This window comes from Impatiens glandulifera, chromosome 1 (genome assembly GCF_907164915.1).
Source record: "Impatiens glandulifera chromosome 1, dImpGla2.1, whole genome shotgun sequence".
Lineage (NCBI taxonomy): Eukaryota > Viridiplantae > Streptophyta > Magnoliopsida > Ericales > Balsaminaceae > Impatiens > Impatiens glandulifera.
In genome coordinates, this window is record NC_061862.1 from 22771246 (window position 1) to 22793023 (window position 21778).

The following is a 21778-nucleotide window of genomic DNA, read 5'->3' on the forward strand; positions in this document are numbered from 1 at the left end:
TACCTTGTTGCAGGCAGCTGTTGTGCTCAACTACTGTGGATCCAACAACAGTTGAGAGACTACGGCATCTAGACAAGCGAGTCTCTAATCTTCTGTGACAACACTAGTGCTATCGAAATAACTTATAATCCGGTGTTGCATTCCAGAACGAAGCATATCGACATTCGACATCATTTCATCCAGGAGCATGTTGCTTAAAAGAATGTTCGGCTGGAATACGTCTCAATTGATCAACAAGTGGCAGACATCTTCACGAAACCACTCCCCGAGACTAAGTTTTCTTACTTTAGAAATATTTTGGGTCTTTTAGATTTAAATTAATTTAAATTTAATATGCACAAATTTAGGGGGAATTTGTTGATAAGATGTTAAGCTAGACGTGTTAAGACAAATGTCTCAAATCGTGCTGAAAGAACAGTCGTCTAATAGCAATATACATCAGACGAGTTGTGCTTAAGCAACTTGCAATTTCAGCATAGTTAGACGTTAAATTGTTAGGCGGACGTATGCTGACACACATGTGTTGTAAGTCATTAGACGCCTTCAGAACAAACGTCTCACTAAGCTTAAATGCAAGTTATGCGGACATCATAGTCGGTCGGTTGTCTAAGTGTATTTAAGACGACTCGTCTTAAACCGAGTGGGACAGCTATTTTAATCTTATCAATACGATGTCGTTTAAACTCCCTCTTAAAAAGTGAACGGTCACATTTTAAAATAAATATTTCCCCTCCAATTATTTTGAATTAGATTACTTAAAATAAGTATTTATGTTATTTGATTTTATCTTATCTTTTAAATATATTTTTAAACAAATTACATGAAGACACGTGTCTGTCATGATTAAATATGTGACCAACACGCCTGACAATTTATTACCACACGCAAGATTTTTAAGGATGTCCTTTATTTTAATTAATGACGTGTACTTTCAATGATGTCTTTTAAGACATGTGTCGGTTATATATTATAAAAGAGTACATAAGACGTCTCATTAACCCACTTGCATTTTTAAACCCTAAATCTTTGCTCTCTCTAGAACTATATGCCTTCTCTCTAGAATCCAGTGTTCTTTGTCTTCATCATCTAATCTCTAAACCTTAAAGACGACTTTGACTTTCTTCGCTCAAAATACGATGCAGGTGGACTTTGAAACGGTTTATATTTTAGGGCTGACAGCGATGATAGAGATGTTCAAAACCCTAGAGGCTTCCGGTCTGAGGAAGTTTCTAGGCGGTCCGTTTACCCTTCACGATCCAGAGGTTCGTGAGATCTTTGCGACTTCCAAGTTAGTCGGAGACACCGTTCAAGCGACGGTGAAGGGCACAGAGATTTCCATCTCCGAAGATCTATTTACTCAACTTTTTGAGCTTTCAATGAAAGGGCTCGCAGACTTCGACCAGACTTTGATTGAGGTTCTAATGGAAATGCAGATGGTCTTTTCAGATGCCTTTGTTTCCGTTGAGACTCACGGGAAGAAAAAGTTCTTAAAATTGGAGTTCTGTCTCTTGAATGATATTGTCTCCAAATCTCTCTAGGCGAGAGTAAGATCTTTTGATGCCTACACCCAGGAGCGATTCGAATTGATGATGGCCATTACCAAGGGGACGACAATCAACTGGTCGTCTGTTCTTTTCACAACCTTAACACTAACGGTGACAATGCCAAAGAAGTAGCATATTGGCTTCTCTGTGCAACTAAGTAGGGTGCTTGAGCACCTGTAGGTAAACTTGGGTACCGTTGTTAATATTCATATAAGAAGGGTGATGACCAGTAGTATTGTTGGTAGTTATATCCTTAGGATGAAGACTGTTAAAGAGTCCAAGAAAGACTTATCCATTCAACAGTCAAGTGGTCAGTCTACCACGATGTCTTGGCGCTCGATTATTCCTCATCGCCATGTTTCTGCAAAAAGAAGAAAGCTGAGGGCTGAGGAGTCAGAAGCTAATTCCAATAGCTAGAAGCGTGCTGTTGTTAGAGAGATTGTTGAAGTTGCCTCCAAGGTAAAGAAGACAAGAGTAGAAGAAACTCCTGTTGCAAAGGTACCTCTCTTCACTCCCCCTATTTTTTCTTAGGCCATGGTGCTTGTTGAGATCCCTATTGTGGAACAAGTTGAAGAACCATCATCTATTGAGCCTGCCAGTCAAATTGTGGATATACCTGCTGAGGAGGCATCTCCCAAGGTAACATCTAAACCTTCTCTAATCGAAGTGCCTATTATTGTCTCTATTGAGGGACCGATTGAAACTGTCAGAAAAATTAAGTAAATTTTCAAACCGGCCAACACTTACAAGTTTTGAATATTTATTCTAAATAATTAAAAAGGGAGAAATTGTTAGAAAAATTAAAGTAAGTTAAGCTTAAAACGGCCAAAGTACTTAATCAACTTCAAACTTCTTGTGCAGGTACAGCTCAAGCCGCATCGGATCGGTTGAAACCTTTCGTTTTCAACAATCCGGACATAATCAAGTAAATCGGTTTGACTCTCCTTACCGGATCGGCTCAAACTTATGTTCGACAAGAAGTATTAAACCGATCAATTCCGGATAGCTCAAAACATCGAAGATCACAAGGCCAACGTAAAATTATTTAAAGTGATGAAATCTATGAAGATGACGTAATGAAGATTTCTTGGAAATGCACAAAGAAAGATCCGATATAAAGCATGAAGGAAATCTAATCATTGTAGATCTTAACCAAGATCACAAGCAACCTCATGATATAGGCGGCTAACCTCGTGCATGGCTGCCACATGTACAAAAAGCAAGGCTACCTACTCTAGCCGGTTCGGCTGACCAATCAATAGATGAAAGAGAAATATGACCGTTGTCATATTCTCTATATAAAGGGATACAAGAGCAGTAGAGAACACACAACGTGCGCGAGCTAGAAACAACTCAATTTTAATATAAACAAGCCTGAAAGACATCCTCAGTTCATATAGCCTTTCTGATTCAAAGTGAAACAATTGTTGTAAAAGAAATCTGTGTATTTTACCTTGTGTAAAAGTATTATATCACTGTGTGAGTGGTGTAACCGACGAGCAGTAAATAAGACTCGATCGAAGTGTGTGTGGTTGAATATTCCAGTTAGTGAATATCCTTCTCACTATTTGAGAAGAAGGGGTGACGTAGGAGATTCAACTCCGAACATCCATAAAAAATATGTCTTGTGTTCTGCATTTTTATTTTCCGGCTTACTTACAAACACCGAACCGAAACATTATTCATTCAAACCGAACCAGTGTTCTCTCCATCTTAACCGAATCTTTCTAAATACCTTCCAAACCGAACCGTGTACGTTGCTTCAGATTGAAACAGACATTTCCGCACTTGAACTCGGTTCAAGAGTCTGTGACAATCTATGAAGTGTTAAGAGCGATTCTAGTCCTTAACCGGATTAGTTCCAGTGTGTTGTGTGTTTTTGTTGTAAGCGATCTACCTTTAGCCGGACCCCGGTCCTCTATCGGCGATCCCGATTCTAACAGAAACACCAATTGCTGAGTCAACTTGTATTATTGCTGATAAATCTACAGAAACATTGTTGATTCCCCGGCTGAAGACCTGACCAAGGAGCCTACTAATCTGGTTACTGAAATAATAGCTATTGTAGAGAAGGTTGATGCCCCTACTGCAGATTAGTCAAAAGCAGCATCTCCAAAAGATGTTGACTCTATTTATGGCGCCTCCCCAGCAGCACCTTCAAAGAATGTTCAAGCTGTAAAGGGAATCGTTTTTAGGGAACCTGTCCCTTTTGCCAAGCCTGCCAAAGTTGCAAGAAAAGGTAAAGAAACCTCATTTGAGGAATTTGAGCCTCAATCGATGGTGAGGCAAGCAATCGACCTCATCACGGAAGAGGTAGAGGAAGCTGCTTCAGAGAGGCTAGAACTCTGCGATGAATGGAGTGGCATAAGGCTCCATAAGAAGTTCTATCAAGTCCTCAAAGGTGCAAATCTGACTAAGTAGTGCAAGGAGTTGTTCAATATAGAGAAAACAGTTCTCACTTGAGCTTGCACCGACGACATCCAATAAGTTATCAAGAGAAGAGAGTTGGTAGCAGAAATCGCTAGAGAGTGTGATTTTTTTCCCATCCTTCGACAAAAGGAGCAAAACTATGACCCTTTGGAAAGGATAGCTTGGGTGGACGGTAGGGTGAACAACCATCTATAACTGATCTTAGATTCTTACAGTTCAACCGCCCTAACGTTTACCATGGGATAAAATCCTCAAAGATTGTTGAAGAGTAGATAAGAGAATCTTGGACAGTGCAAAACTATCAAAATGCTGAAGAGCATATGCTCTTCAATGACAAGCTGCAATTCGCTGCTGTTGAGCAACAGATCCCAAGTATTGAAGAGCAGCAGCTTCTTCCTGTTGCTAAAGAGCCAGCATCCAAAGCGGCTGATGAGCACATCTCCCCTACAAAAGAGAATTTGACCTCGTCTGCTGCTGAGTAGCACATCCCGTCATAGCAGAAGTCGTCTGTTGAGAAGGAGGCTTCTGCCCCTGCTAAGCAGCAGTCCACCCCAGCTTCTAAGAAGACATCTTCAGAAACTGCTGGTCAGATCTCTTTGCCTGTTCGGAGAAGCAACGCTCTCCTACTGTTCAGACGATTTCTTCAGACAAAGAGCAAACGTCTGAAGAAAGAAGATCCTCCCCAAAATCCAAACTTCCTACTCCTTCATCTTCAAAGAAGAAATCCATCACTACTACATCCTTTCACTTTAAAGAAGTGACTGGATTCATCAAAGATCTGTGTGAAGAAATTCAAGGAGAAGATGGCAAGTCTCGGGTAATAATTAATGTGCCTCGATCCTCCACTTCCGACAAAAACCCAACGCCGTCTGAAATTGAGTTAAGTATTTGTGTGTCCCCTCTTCGTACTGTCCCAGAAGGTTCTCATCTGGAGCGATTGAACCCTTCTTCCCCTAAGGAGTCCTCTTGGGGAACAACAAATCTCAGGAACTTCATCATCAATGCTCTCGCGCCTATGCAGCAGAGCATTGAAACAATTTTTGGTGAATTGGAGCGTTTGAAGGAGCAGTCTACTTCGAATTCAAAGGCAACAGTCGAAATAGCCTCAGCGTAGAAAGAAGCTATCAAAGATATATCGAAGACTTCTATTGAAGTGTCGGTGATTCGGAATTTGATAATTAAGATGAAATCTACTCTACTCCAGAACTCTTTCGATCTCCACAAAGAGACAAAGACAATATTGGAATCCTTTGTCTTCAGTTTCTCGATATATCCAATTCTCTCAAGACATCAGATATTGAGTGCATTGAAGTTGCCACTACAACAACCAATAAAATTGAGGATATTGATGATGTAGTAAAACGCATTGAAGCTGTTGATGATAATGTTAAAAGGGGGGAAGAGATGGTTATAGTCGGGGCACTCGAACTAGGAGGAAACCAGACCGTGGAGGAAGTAGTGGAGGGCTGGAGGCTGTGGAAGAGGAAGAGGAGGAGGCTTGGAAAAACTTCTCTTCGGCGATGAAGGTTGCTAAATCTTTTGATGAAAAGGGAGGATATTTTCTTTATTTACTTGTACATTTGTATTTATGTAAATATCTTATTTACAATTTTATTTCCTGCACTTAATTAATTTTAACATCATCAAAAATTGGGAAATTTTTAGAATAAGTCAAATGAAGAAAAAGAAAGAATTAATTAAAAGAGAAATAGTTAATTAAGATTAAACGCACTAATTGATTAAAATAAACTTAGGTGAATAAAACTAAGTTTAATCTTATACGACATAGTTTTGATGATGAATAAGTGAATAAAACTAAGTTGTGCAAATGTTTATGCGCAGGTATAGCTTAGGAAGCGCAAGAAGACGTCTCAAGATGAGAAAGCGCAAGTAGACATCTCAGTACAAGCAGACGTCATGGTCTCAAGAAGAGCAAGTAAACGTCTCGATGCAAGCAGACGTCCTGGTCTCAAGAAACGCAAGAAGACATCTCAAGCCGAGGAAGCGCGAGCAGACGCCTTGCTTTAGTAGAAGTCTAAAGAAGCACGAGCAGACGCCTTACTTCAGTAGCAGTCTGAAGTAGTGCGAGTAGACGCCTTGCTTCAGCAGTCGTCTAAAGAAGAACTCTAGTGGAATCTTTTTAGAAACAGAAGAAGGGTGACGTAGGAGTTTTATCTCTGAACATCCATAAAACTCACGTGTTATTTACTTTTCATATCTTTCCGTCTTACATCTGTTGCTTTAAATCTAACAAGCATTTCCGCCCTTGAATCCTTTCAAGAGCTTGCAACGATTTGTGTAGAATAGAAACATATTTTAATCTCTAACATGATTAAAATCGAATTAAAAGTCAAGATTAACACAACAATATTCACTCCCCTTCTATTGTTGTAACTGATCCTATCACCATGGCAACTCACTCTATGGACTAAAGAGATTAAACTACGGACATACGGCCTAGCCATTGCAACAATAATGTCCTCCATGTTGGTCTCAACTAGGAACTGAAAGGCTATAGTCAAAACCGATCGCATGTTTTGGCCTGATGAAGCGTCTGTAGATGAATGACCATTTGCTGGACCTACTTCAAGGCTGGATGTTAGATCCAGCGTTTGTTTTTTTGTCAATAGATCCTAAGTATTGGAAAACCAGTTTCAAAAAATTAACAAAAGCAATTAGTTATTGAACATAAATTTTAAACCGCAATTGAATAGACTGAACTAATTGAGAGAAATGTAACCATCAAAGACAATGTTTAACTCAACTGGTTTTGCCTCCAATGGTATGATTTTAAAGCAAGATGGCAGAAGCGGAGAATCATCTGCAAACATTTCATCAATTGGAGCAAACACCAGTTCAGAGTATGCTCTACACAACATTCTCGTCAATTCCACTACATATCTGCCCAAATAAAAGACATGCAGATGTATAAGACATGTTTCAATTGCTAACAATTTATCAGGATCAAACTAACAACCTTTTCCTATTAATTATATGACTCAAGTAAGTAAGAGATTTGAGTACAACCAAGTTCTCACTTTCATTGATTGAGAACTAATGTGTGTTTTCTAAAAGTTTCTAGAATTATTTTAAAATATTGTAGATGTTCCTCTTAGTTTGAACACAATTTTTTTTAAAAAGACTTTAGCACAAAGTTCGTTAAATTTTGGAAGGTAGAGAGAGTATTTATCAATCAGGGCGGCAGAACTCATACAGCCCCTCGTGAGTTATGAAAACTGTTTTGTGGCAGTCTGTAGAATCAATTCTTATTTAGTGATAGCTTAATCGAAGATCCAATTGGGAAAAGAATTCTTATCCAGGTAGCTCCTCCAACAATTTCTCAATGATATGAATAAGGAATTTCTCATTCACAGTTTTAGCATTCGACTATTTCTAATCGATGCACAAACGTCAAGTAAGATTTTTTTCCTTACCAACATTATAGGTGTTGCAAATGCGTTGTAGTTTGATCGAATAATCCCTTTATCTAACATGTCATTTGCCATGATTTCAATATCAGTTTTTTTGTAATGTAAGGTATCAAAATATTCCCTTTATTTTTGTAATGTAGGATTTATCATGAACTAGTTTAAGTAATTGATTAGTTGGGCTAAAAGATCAGTAAAATAAGGTAACACGTTCCCATACTCTCTTACTTCGTTTATAATAATCATGAATAAATTGACTTTGCACATATGGTTCCCATCCAATTTTCTCATCACAAGTATAACATAAAATATTGTTCATTCCTTCATCCAAGAATTTTTAGGCCCATATGTCGCTACATTGAATAAGATTAAAAAGAGTAGAATATGGGTGACTGGGTTTGTGCGGTTTATGATGATTATGACATTTGAGTTTGGGTTGGCTAGGTGTGTGATTATGACATTTGATGAAATGACCCTAATAATTGTCTTAATTGCGTAGATAACCAGCGCCTAATAAAAAATGTACAAATGAGCACTTCTTATTTTTCATCGTGTCGAAAATACTCTCGTCGCGTAACATGACAAGATGGCCTATGAAAAGTCTGGAATACCATTACTATTTAATATAATTTCGTCTTTTTTTCATTTATCTTTTTTCCTCCTTCTCTCTCTTTCCGCTCTTCTCCTCATTCTCTCTAAATGAAAACCTAAACGGCGAAAGCAACGAACAGCCACGGCGAACGGAGAACAACGACGACACAACCATGAACACGAGCACGAGCACGATGGTGGCAACTGGTACTCTTCTTCCTCAATCATTGTTTGTTGTTTATTTAATTCGTTAAAAATGGTATGGTCGCGAGATGATTGTTCCGTTGTGAGACGTTCGTGCCATCGCGAGATGCGACCAAACCATTTATAATGAACAATACACAATGGTATGGTCGAGATACAGGTTTTGACGTCGTAATGGGGGGACTTATGGGAGGAGTAAGACTATTGGTAGGTTTGGGAGCATGTTTGGGAGTAGATTCTACCTCATATTCAAGCTTTATCTTCTTGTTGGCAGGTTTGAGAGTAGTATCTACATTCTGATCTTCATCTTCAGCCTTTCTCTTCCTCTTGACAGGTTTGGAAGTATGTTCTTCATCTTCACCTCCAGCCTTGATCTTCCCCCATATGTAAATCCCTCAAATAAATCATCAATATAATTGTCTATTTTTTCAAAGTCCACCTACTGTACAAGCTCTTCTCCACGGAGGACTCTTCCATCTTAGTCAGATTCGTATTCTGAAGGGAATACTTTATCTCCTGCATGGTGTTCTTCTTGTTGGAATAATAGACTAATATCCTTGGGCGTAAAGGATCATCAAGCTCCTTCCTTCTGACGAATTTAGAGACAAAGCTTTTGTTGACCTCGTATGTCCACACTTGAAATGCTAGTGCGAACCCATAAACGTTATAAGAAAAAGCATCACTAATCCCTCTCGCCTCCTTCTTGGAAAAATATAGAGAACCGAGATGTTTCATGCTCTTGTTAACACCCTTCAGGGTGGCTCTAAAGGACACATTTCCCCATGGAAATCGGAGGAAAGCTTCCATGTCTTCCACCATGTGGAGGATTTTGACAAGTACAATCCTCCTTGGGTCAAATAGGTACTGACAAATCAGGCATACCATCCCCATCTTCCATGCATATTCCTTATCAGTGCATGACATAAAACAAGACTCAAAGTCGTTCATTCGTACAATCATTTTCATATTAAGTCTTGTAACCATGGCATACTCCTTCATACCAAATACTAGTTGCTCCCCATTCACCATGAAAATAATCTCCTTCGAGTTTGACCTTACCTTCCTAAGCAGCATCTGATGGACTACTGTTCCTAAGAATAGCAAGCCCAGAGCTCTAAATAAATATTTAAATTGGGTATTCAGAGCCCTCTCCATAAGATCCATTTTATCTAACTTGTCAGCTATCTTCTTAAGGCTGTGGGCGCATTTCCAAGAAATCCTTCCAGAAAAGTCACGAATGGTGGTTTCTGCCATCTACAAAAGGAACAACAACAATGTAGGTAAAAACTTCAACAACAAATACAATAGTAAGACCAAATACACCGTCGCGAGACGCAACCGAATTTGGCTAAACCTTGAACACAAACCCGAAACCAGAAACTAAAACTAACTTGATTAATGAAGACGATGAAGGAACGAGAAGACGAGCCAAAAAAAATAGTCGAGGCATGTAGCAGTGAAGTTGAACAGAGGCTAGAAAGAGACAAATCGCGACGGAGTTTAGAAATATGAAATATTTTATCGCGTCATACTTATAAATAGAGTATGGCGTATGCAGAAATGCGCGCCTCTTAGACTTCCATCGCGAGAAGGGACCGCCCACCGCGAGATGCGATTGTGCCGTCGCGAGACGATCGTGCCGTCATCGCGAGAAGGGACTAAATCACATGAATCTTGAAACAGGACTGAATCAACGTATCCAACCTCATCATCATCATCTACATTCAAGATGAACAACCAAAACTTAAAAAGTGCAGCAATATCATCATCTACATTCAACCAACTACTTACAAATTGCAACAACAACCAACAACATCTCGAATCCACATGAATCAAGTCTCGAATCTATTAAAAATTAAACACAAAAACATTCAATTCAGTAATAATGGAAAAAAGAACATAACTCACATGATATTAGAACGAGTTTTGTCCATTGTTTTGTTCTTCGTTCACCGATAGACGTTCGTCGTTCGTTTGAAGAGATACAATCGATCGTTCGTTGTTAGAGCCACTTAGGGTTTAAAGAGAATGCGGAGAAGAGATAGAAAAGAGAGAACGAAAAATAAAGAAATGAAAAAAAAAATGAGAATTTATATAAAGAATTAGGGTTCCGTCGCGTAACGCAACGGGGTATTTTCGTCCGAAAAATAGGAAATGGTGATTCACGCAATTTTTATTAGGCGCCGGTTATCTGCACAATTAAGTCAATTTTTTATCTCTTAGTTTTAGGATTATTTAAAATATTTTATCTAAAATTTAACTATCACTCTATTTATTTAATTATATATTTTTATTAAAATATCAAAATTAAAAAAGTTTATTAAAATAAGAAGAGAGAAAGAAATAGGAATATTTTAGTATTTTAAATCTAAAAATATATTTTAAAATTTTATTTTAACCCAATACATAAAAATATTATGTATAATAGATTATTAATTTAAGATTTGATTAATTAATGAAGTTGTAATATTATTTGTATTTGTTGTATATTTTATTTTATTTTAGGAAGTTATAATATATTTTATAGAAATTGGTATTATATTAGATTTAAGGAAGTTGTAATATTAAATTTTAGAAAGTAAAAAAGAGTAATTAACTAAATCAGGTAGATTTTAACTTGGACTCAAAGTAACCCATATATATATATATATAGAGGAATGATAGATAGCGCGACTTTGAGACAGCGACTGGGAGCGCGATGCCTACATGGTGTGCTACGTGGGTTGACAGGTAGAATATTCTCTCTATCATTTTTCATATATATATATATATATATATATATATATATATATATATATATATATATATATATATATATATATATATATATATATATATATATGTGAGTTGAGTTGAGTAGAAAGAAGAATTAATTAGATACGACGATGATGATGGTGATGATGAATTCGTTATCCATGGACATGGAAGTAGCGAAAGAGATAGTTTCGAAGAGAATTATTGAATTGGTGGATTTTCCTAAAGAAACTGTTGGAGCAGATGAACGCACGATGAGTTGGTCGGATAGACTTCTGGAAGCTAAAAGGCTCCACCTTGAATTTTATCGAACTTTCAATACTAGTCCTCTTCTCCCTTTTTATTCTGTTAATTCTCCTCAGAACATTCTTCACCATGTTGATGATTCTGTTTCAACACCACCGCCCACGGTTGTTCCTCCTTCTCATACGGATAAAGTTGAGGAATGCAATATGAGTTCTTCAACGGCTCAGCAGAATGAGACCAATAAAACAGTATCAATCGGCAGCAATGTTCTTGTTCCTATTATTATTGTTGATGACGAAGATGATGCAAACATGAGAGGAGTAGGAGTAGAACAGAGGAAGAAGATGAATCTAGCAGAAATCGAGGATGATGATTTGGCAGGTGCTGATGCTGATGATGATGATACAATCTACTTCATGGATATGGATGAATATAATAATAATAATAATAATGATGATTCGAGACTAGGAGAAGGAGGAGGAGGAAGCAGCCTGATTGTAGAGGAACATGAGACACCATTTGAGATATATAGTCCTGTATTGTTGAAGACAGCGACATCAATTACAGTTGAATCAGAAGACGATAATGAAATAATACTACCAAAAAAAAGGAAACAAGAGGCTATCAAAGAAAGCAGCAGCAGCAAAAGATACAACTTGAGGAAGAGGTGTTGTAATTGTGCAACAAGGTCGAGTCCATTATGGAGAAAAGGTCCGATGGGAAAAAACACCCTTTGCAATGCTTGCGGGATTCGATACAAAAAATATGGACGTCTCACTCCCACTCCCAGATAGTCAAATATCATCCAATCCAGTTTGTTGTTGTTGTTCAATTTCTAAAACATTTATATTGTATTCTCTCTTTGGTTTTGCTACAGTTATGGTTAATAGATGTTAAAAGTTTCAACTATACTTCAATGTTCTTTTATTATGAATATTAAACTTAGATTCAATTAATCATCACTAAAACTATTTAATTGATATTCACTCAAATTTAGCAGCTTTTAAGTAACAAGACAATATATATATATATAATGAACAACAATGATGATTGATACTCAATAATGAACAATAAGTTGTCTCGTGTACTCTTCTCTGGATTGGAGAAAAAATATACAGAGATTGATGATGATGATGATGGGATCAAATAATTAATGGAAATGGAAGCTGTTGTATTTATTTATTTATTTATTTACAGAGAGATTATTTATATATTTTAACTAATGATGAAACGAATCATAATTGGTTAACTAGTAATTTGGCGAAGCTGATGGGTCGGAAATCAGTTGTATCTGCAGCTATCCTATTATTAGCTCTTCAGTTTGAGCATCAAGGAAATGGTGGCCGTCATACATGAACAGAGTATTCCTGATTATTATATTAACAAACAAAAATTAGATGATGATGATGATATTATTAAAAATGAATGAAGGGACTACTTACAAAGGAATAAGGAAATCCTCTTTACACGGTCCACCCTCATAGATCGGGACTTCAATCTGACAAACAAACAAACAAATTCAATTTAATTTTTGTCATATTAATATAGAAGAATGAAAAATAATCTTACGAATTTGAAACCCAAAAGAGAGTTGCAGGTATTGCAGTGAACGTTTGTAACTTTGTGATCTCCAATTGTCTGATCATTATCCAGACCAACGTTTGTTGTTCTGCAAAAATAAAAAAGAATCTTCGGATCAATTTATTATTATTATTATTCAATAATCTATATATAATCTCTGTTCTGTAATATCGTCTCCAAATCCCTTCAGAGAAGAGGAGGCAATTTAGACAACCTTACTCGGTCTAAATTCAAGATGATGGTCGGAATTATCCGCGGTGATAAAATAAACTGGGCCGGTGTCCTGTTTGAAATTCTGTGTGAAATGGTGGTTGGGAAGAAGGACCGGTCTCTAGGGTATGCGATGTAGATCGACAAGATTCTGCTCCATCTTTAGATCCAACCGGTCTAGGTATTGTTCTTCCTAAGAGCAAAATTTTAAATTCTGTAAGTATTGGGAAAAGCTTAGTTAGAGTCAGGAAGGCTAAAGCACCAAAAGAAAAGGAACCTAAAGAGAAAGAACCGAAGGTTAAGAAGCCAAAGGTGAAAGAAACTAAGGAAACGACTAAGAAAGGGAAGAAGCCGGTGACTGGGAAACAGCTAGTGAATCTGCCGATAGCGAGAAAACACACACTGTCATACCTTTCGGGTCGGCTAACAGCGAGGCTACTCCTGTCCCCACTCCGGTCGAGGATCAGATTCGAGCCGAACTTGTTCCAAATCCAGAAAACCTTTAGACTCCTGCTGAATCTTCGACCAGTGTAACCGGATGATCCAAATCTAAAGAAGCTCTCATCCCTGAGGTAAGTACCCTTATTCCAACTACTACCTCTATACCTAGAAATTCTGATATTCAACCTGTTGGGCCTGCGGATTTAGAGGCACAACAGAGGACTTCAAATGTTATTATTGACGTTGTGAACGATGTCAATCGGTTTGCTAAAACCGATGTGACAAGTAAAGTTATTGAAACCGATCAGATTGCTAAAACTGATTGGGCAGGTGCTACTGAACAGGCCGATGAGACGGACAAACATTAAGAAGAAATTTTGGGTGAACAATCTCTAGTGCATGAGAGTGCCCATACCAAAGGAGGTCCAACCGGTCCAGTTGATGAAGAAATTCTCTCAACCGGATCCGATCAAAATCCGACTCATGAGGAGACCGTTAACAATACAATCATTCCGGATTCTGAAATTCCGGACTCTCAAATGGCCGATGATAAGTCTGATGAAATTGTGGATGGTGTTATCAAGATGGTTGAGGAAAGAGCTTATGAGTTATCCAATTCCTTCTATGAATGGGGGAAACTAAGGACTGAAGTATTATTTAAAGATATGCTCCCGAAATATTCCGAGAATGAAAAGTGGTCGAATCTGGTGACTTTGGAAGAAACAGTCATTGATCTCGCCAAGACATCATCCATACCGATTATTATGACGAGGGCAAAGTTGGTCGAAACCAAAACAAAACTAAAGGTGCTAACGTCGACAATGGACGACGTTCATCAAAAATATATGGCTAAAGGTGGAATAGCCGGGGTAGATAAGAGTGTGATGGAAACACTGAAAACGGTTGAAGAGAAACTTCAAGCCAATATCAAGAGGATGGAAGAAGAAACCGAGAGAAATGTTGAAATGCCTAACATTACTCCGGTTGAAGAGGCTGACCGAAACGGGAAACAGCCTGAACAAACAACTTTTGAGGCCGGTCAATCATCCAGACCGACAGGGGATCAAAATGAAGAAAGTCAACGAGAATCTCTCTTCGCGTCTTCGGAAAAAGAAGATGGTGCAACGACTTCTCCATGCACCGAAGAAGTACAAGGCAAGGATACAACTAATATATCTTCCAAGGCCAAGTCTTCATTGGGTAAGTCTCCTAACCGAAATAAATCTATAGAGAACAGTCCTCCAAGACAGACCGGCACAACTCTATCTCTATCGGTTCATTCTCCGCCTCCGGTGCAAAATCAAGTTGTTGTTCTATTTTCGGGTGAAATGAAGGCTTTAATTAGAAAACGGTTCAAGACTCCATGACGTTGTGGCAGGCACCCCTGGAAGCTAGGACTTTATCCACCGACTCCAAAATCGAACACGTTGAGATGGTTACCTCTCAAATTCTTGAAACGATGCAAGCCATGTCAGTACAAATAGATGAGTTGGCAAGGATCAAAACTGATACCAATGAAGAGCAAATACGAAAAGATGAGGAAACGGCCAAGCAAATTCAAACCGAAGAAGAAGACAGGGACCGACTAGCCAGGGAGATTGAAATTAACGATGCATAACTTTCCTAGAGACTTCAAGCCGAAGAGGATAATCTTAAAGCTGCTGAACAACAAAACGCTGATGCGGCTAGAAACATTCAACAACAACAAATTTTAGCGGTGGCAAATGAAGAAAGACACTCACTCCAATTGCCAAAAAGACAAGGGCTCAAGCGAACAAAAGAAAAAGAGAACAAGTAGCAACGGTTTTAGCTCGTGTTGAACAGACAAATATTCAGACGGTTGTGAATCCAGCCGGTGGTTCAAATAATTCAATTGCTAACGAAGAAGATGAAGATGATGCACCTCTGAATCCAAGAAAACGCCGGTCCAGTGCTCCAACGTCAACAGTCCGAGTAGAACCAATTAACTCAAGTGTCCGGTCAGATCAAAGAACTAGAGCAGATTCGGTTGAAAACTTTGTGCAGAGTTAGAGAACTTCATCATTCCAAGCTCCTGCTCGACCGATCAGACCCCAACGGTCGACATGATTATCAAGTCAACCGGCTAGCAGTTCCCGAGATCCTACTACTCCTGGAAAGGGTATCTTATACAACTGTTTCACCGACATGGTCAACCGACCGGATAAAGAGGGTCAATGAATTCTCAACCCTTAAGTTCTTTTTAATTTTATATATATATATATATTATAACTAGAAACTTATGATATTTTTGGAAATCTACATTATTCGGTTTAAAATTTTATTATATATATGACCTATGAATATTTTGGAAAAACCTATGATATTTTTTTTTGAAATCTATATTATACGGTATTAACTTTCTGTTAAAATTGATGGTTTTGATACTTTTATTATAAAAATATCAAAAAGAGAAAAATTGATAAACATACAAAATTCCTCTCAAAATTTTCTTCAAAACTCTATCCTTAAATCAAACCGCTTTCTAAAACCGGCCAAATAAACGTTTTTTCTTAAAAAATAGTGCACGGGTCGAATCTACCATAAAAATCCATTGTCTCCTACCACCGGAGCATGAGAGGAAAGTAAGGTATGGGGTCGTTAATTTCCGAATCGCACGAACCGCCCTTAAAGACGGGGTGACATTTTTAGAAGGAACGAAAAAAATGCTTAAACATTCATTTGTTCAACCTCTAGATTAAGGGTAACGGCTAAACCAAGAACCACATGAATAAATTGCATTTTTACCACAAGAGTAAAAATCTCGCCAAAGTCAATACATTTTCTTTGCGAGAAGTCTTTTACAACCAACCGAGCCTTATATATAGGCTGTAAAGTATGTCCATTTTGCTTCAACCGATAAATCCATCGATTTTTCAAAGCCTTCTTGCCTTTAGGCAACTTTGTTAGCTCAAAAGTGTTATTCACATGAAGAGATTGTATCTCATCCTCCATGGCATCCATCCATTTTTTTATTTTCACTTTCCAATACTTCTTGAAAACTCTCAGATTCTTTATCATTAGTGAAAAATACATACTCATTTGTTGAGTATCTAATTAAAGGACGTCTCTATCGAGTAGACTGTCTTGGTTCATTAGAAGGTATGGACTCCTCAACATTTTCATACCTTGCTGTCGACAATACTCATCAAAAGATCCAATGTACTCTCTCCCATTATCTGTTCGAATACATTTCACATTTTTTCCAGTTTCCCTCTCAACTAAGGCTTAAAACACTTTGAATGTGTCTAACACTTCAACTTTCATCTTCAATGTATAGGGTCAAACCTTTCGGGAATAGTCCTCAATGAAGGTTACAAACTAGTATTCATCACCAAGTGATCTTGACTTCATTGGCCCACATACATCAGAATGCACCAAGTCTAGTAATTCTGACTTTTTTCTATTCAAATTATCTAAATGACACTCGTCTTTGTTTTCCAGTCAAACAATCTAAACATCTCTTCAAGTGCACATTTGAAACTCCACATAACACATTTTTCTTATCCAACATAGGTAATCATTTCTTGCTAATATGAGCCAACATTTGTGCCACAACTCAGAAGAAAAATCAGATTCACAAGTGTTGATATAACATTTAGATATTTCAGAACGAACAATATACAGATTCGAATGTATCTTATCTTTAGCAACAACTATTTATCCCCTTTTAATCTTCCATTCACATCCAGAAAAAGAATTACATAAGCCTTCATCATCCAATCTTCCAACCAATAAAAAATTGAAGCGAATATCAGGAATATATTTAACCTGTTTTAGAATAAGAGTAGTACCATTGGTCATCTCCATATAAACATTACCAATTCCAACCATTTGAGCTTGACCAGTATTACCCATACGAGTAATACAAAAATCACCAGCCTTATATGCTGAGAAAAAATCTCATTGTGATGTAGCATGAGTAGAAGCACCATTATTTACAATCCAATCCATCTCATAACAAGACACATTAACATTCTCAATATCATTATAACAAACAGTAAAAAAATATCAACAATAGCAACATCATCATGATTTTTACCTTCTCCGTGGTTGGAAGTAGTGGGTGTGTTCTGAGTTTTCTTCTTGTTCTCCTTCTTCAATTTAAAACAATTTTTCTTGATATGGCCCTTTAGGCACAATGATGATACTAAACATTTTCTCACTTATTAGAAGTCCAACGATATTTGCTATGATTACTTACATTTTGCCATTTACTTCTCCCCTAGATTATGTAACCAAGACCTCGGATTGTAAAAAACAGTCTAGTGTCTTTCGTCTCATTTTTTATTCAACACATTGTTTTTTTACTAAATTCATTTAGAGGACACCATCTAGAGCAGAATTAGATAGATTTGTTCTTAAAGTCTCCTATGAATTAGGCAGAGTACCAAGTAAATATAAGCCATGTATCTCGTCATCAAAGATGAGTTTCATTGCATCTAATTGATCAATAATTCCCACAAAAGTATTCAAGTGATCAGTCATCGGAAAAACCAACTTGATATCTTAAGGACATCAATTGCTTTATCAAAAAACAGTTTGTTATTACATGTTTTTCTCTCATACAATTCTTCAAGTTTAGTCCAAAGAGTACGAGCATCAATAATCGAAATCACATGGTTCAAAATATTATCATCAACTCATTGACGAATATAACCGCATAATTGTCTATGCAAAAGTTTTCATCCACATTTTTTTCGGCAAGTTTAACTGAAGAGAACACTAGTAAATAATTTTTTTTCACATACATAAAATATTCCATTTTTGCCTTTCAGATCTTATAATTAAAATCAATCAAGCTCACCATTCTAGATGTGTTAGTCTTCATACTTATACTCAAATAAACAAGGCTATGATACTATAATGATAAAATGTATTCTTCAAAACATAATGTTTTCCAATTAACTGAGTATAAGAGATGAGAAAAACATAATAAAATCAAAACGAGAATGCAAGACAAGTTTTAGCGTGGAAAACCTCTTTTCAAATTGAGAGTAAAAATCGCGGTACCAGTCAGACCACTTAACAATTCACTATCATCAACAAGGTTACAAACATGTATTTATTCTAGATATAAACTAGAGTCACTAATCAATTGCATCAAGATAACACAACAATCTTAGAAATAACAACAAATAGCAAAAATAATAAGATCAACCAACCTTATAAATTATGCAATTCTAGTTTCACTTCAACTAACTTAGAAAAGCCATAAAACAGATTTCCATCATTTAAAATGTAATTGAAGAAATAACCAACAAGTTGTCAACATTTGAAGTCGATTAAAACGGTACAAACTTCGACAAACGATAATCTTCTTCAGTTGCTACCTCAAACTCTTGAATCTATTTTTGCTATGATCTCTATTGTTATTCTGTAAAATCCATTAAAAACTTATATGAAAAATAATGTCCCTTCACATTATATACTTTTGTCCTAAATAAAACCCACACCAAATTGGGTCTCTCCAACTAGAAGGACATAATCCAACAAAATGATTGAGAGTAATCTCGGCTTTAGTTGCACGACCCTAAAAAAATGTTTCAACTGGTATAATCCAACATTTCACCTCCATTCCCCGAAGAATTTGGAGAAATCAACTTTCATCCTACCGAATCATAAAGACAATCTGGAATCTCGCCACTAGATAAGATGTGCAATTGTTCTTCAATTGTGTCTACCTTAGTCTCCAAGTTTACAATATCAGCACCACAGACATATGGATTTGATGTTCTCAGTCACCTCTCAAATTCCTCAGCCAACAGAAAAGAATCAATCCAACGTCCTCCCTAATAATGCATATCTTTCTTGTCAGTGATAATAGCAGAGCAAACCTTGCACAGCATGGGCTTGTTTGATGAATGAGTTATTGAGATAAAATTCAGTTTTTAACCTAAAACTCAACCATCACAACATCTATCTAATCAATTTATTTATCTCTTAAAATACTAAAATTATCCATTGTTTTTTTAATATAAATTAATTATTAAATAAAAATCTAGAGAGATAAAGAGTAATTTGATCAAATATAAATAAAAATCAGTTTTTTTCTAGATTTTTTAAGAAAAAAAAAACAAAACCCAAAAAATCACCTCTTCAAAATCGCTCCGTGACTTTAAGATTCAGCTAAACAAACTTTGATACTGTTAGAATATAAGATAATATATAATGTAAAATATTATTACAATATTATAAATTGTGATAATATCTTTAGTATATTATATTATATTATATTATTAGTTTCCTTATAAGCTCAATGTAATGTCTATATATTAGACATAACTTATGTAATTCGATATATAACATTCAATACAATTTCTCTTTATTCTAACATGGTATCAGAGCTTTATTATCGTTCTTGAGTCAATCAAGTGATAGTCTTCCGCTGCCTCCATCAATGGTTACTTTAGCCATTGATGGAGGACTCTAATAATTTTTTATTAATTATTATTACTATCTCTTAATAATATTTTTTTCTTTCAAATAATTATGTTGATATTCTTATTTTTTTCGATAATCATATTCTCTGAGTTTGTTTTCAGTTGTTGCTTTATCCCAGTAGCTAATACCATATTTTTTGGTGTTAATCCAATCATATGTGTTCCTTTACTGGTTATTTAGTCAACACACTGTCATTCTCTCGTTAGAATGAGTTTTACAGGTGTTGTTTCACTCCAATATTCTATTTCCATGGGATTCTAAATACCTTTTTCGCTGGTTTTCTTTAATGCAACACACTGTCATCCCGTCGTTGGATGGATTTCGAGACTCGCGAATAACTTCGGAGTTCATTCGGTTGTTGTTTCACCCCAGCATTCTATTCCTATGGGATTCTACATCTTCGTTGGTTTATCCGTCAACACACTGTCATCCTTTAGCTGGATGGAGCTCACGAGTTTTTAAAGTTTGAAGAATACAACATCAATATTTCATCATCTCGTCTTCAACCTCAAGTTGATCAAGCGTTTTCCATCTTGAGTTTGAGGAGGGATGTTAGAATATAAGATAATATATAATGTAAGATATTATCACAATATTATAAATTGTGATAATATCATTATTATATTATATTATATTATATTATTAGTTTTCTTATAAGCTCAATGTAATGTCTATATAATAGACATAATTTATGTAATTCGATATATAACATTCAATACAATTTCTCTTTATTCTAACAGATACTAAAGGCACAGTTTCTCTCACACACACCCACAAAATGTATGTAAATTACATGCGAATACTATGATTCACCTGTAAATGATCATCGATCGATCCCCCACAATTTCACATTGATTTAGTTAAATTTACACGTTTGTCTTTGAGAAGGCACTTGAAAACGCGCTTTGAGAACGCATTTCGCTGAGTGGTCGGCTGGATTGGATGAACGGGGATTTGAAAATGTCCAAGGTGAAGGTGAAAAGAAAAGGGGACGAGAATTAATATGATGATCGATCGATTGTAGGATTTATTCGAGAATTTCTTGGGGATGGAGTGATTTCATTGAGGGTTCTTACATTCACAACACATTTGCAAAGTTTGTTTATTAAATAAATAAATAAATAAATAAACTATCTGGATTGAAGAATAATATATAGATATTGATGATGGGATCAAATAATGGAAATGGATCAACAGAGCTCCAAAAAAAATCATCTAAAACTTGGTATTTGAAGTTGTATGGTTCTCATTTAAAATTACAGCTTACCAAGATCTTCCTTAGGTTTAGAACTAATTCAATTTATTTAAAATCAACTTGCTATTCGTTTTGATCATTCTTAAAACTCAAACCCGGTACTTTTTAGAAAAAAAATTAAATTTGAGCAAACATGCCTTAAACTCCTCAAATTAATCTAAAAACATTCATAACATCATTTAAAATGTGTTAGGAGACTTTTTGAATGTCGTTCTTAAACTATAGTTCAAGGAATCACAGTCTTTTTTGAGATTTTAAAATTAAAATTGGTATTTTCTTATTATTTAAGCTGAATTAATTTAATTGAATTCGATAGAAGTCTTACAAACAATCTTAAGATTAGATTAAATCATAATTTTGAGTGATCAGGCAATATTTAAGAACACATCAACTAAAATTTAAAATTTCCCAACTTTGTTCATGACATGAATTATAATGAGATTGGTAGCTTACAATGAGTTGGAGAACACTCATAAACTTTTGTTGAAGCTTTATAATAGATTAAAAAAGACTTTGAAAATTTTATTGATTATTGTTGAAAGAGATTGATTGCTTGATATTGGTTCTTGTTTTTTTCCTTGGCCAGAGGATTCCTTTTGTAGCTGGCTTAGGTCGATTGAGTTCGATTTCAG

The 21778-nt window shown here is 36.2% G+C and overlaps 1 protein-coding gene and 1 long non-coding RNA gene across 2 annotated transcripts; one reads left to right on the top strand and one right to left on the bottom strand.

Moving 5' to 3' along the window:
- The first annotated feature begins 11082 nt into the window (after positions 1–11082).
- LOC124921062 (transcriptional regulatory protein GAT1-like) lies at positions 11083–11991 on the top strand. Its single transcript, XM_047461670.1, has one exon. It carries the CDS (start codon positions 11083–11085, stop codon positions 11989–11991), a length of 909 nt encoding a protein of 302 aa, XP_047317626.1.
- Positions 11992–12315: 324 nt separating this feature from the next.
- On the bottom strand, positions 12316–12826 carry LOC124917829. The gene is made up of 3 exons (XR_007097247.1): positions 12767–12826; positions 12640–12695; positions 12316–12564 (listed from the first exon to the last, which is right to left on the bottom strand). It is a non-coding gene; the product is annotated as an uncharacterized LOC124917829 (long non-coding RNA).
- Positions 12827–21778: the final 8952 nt, after the last annotated feature.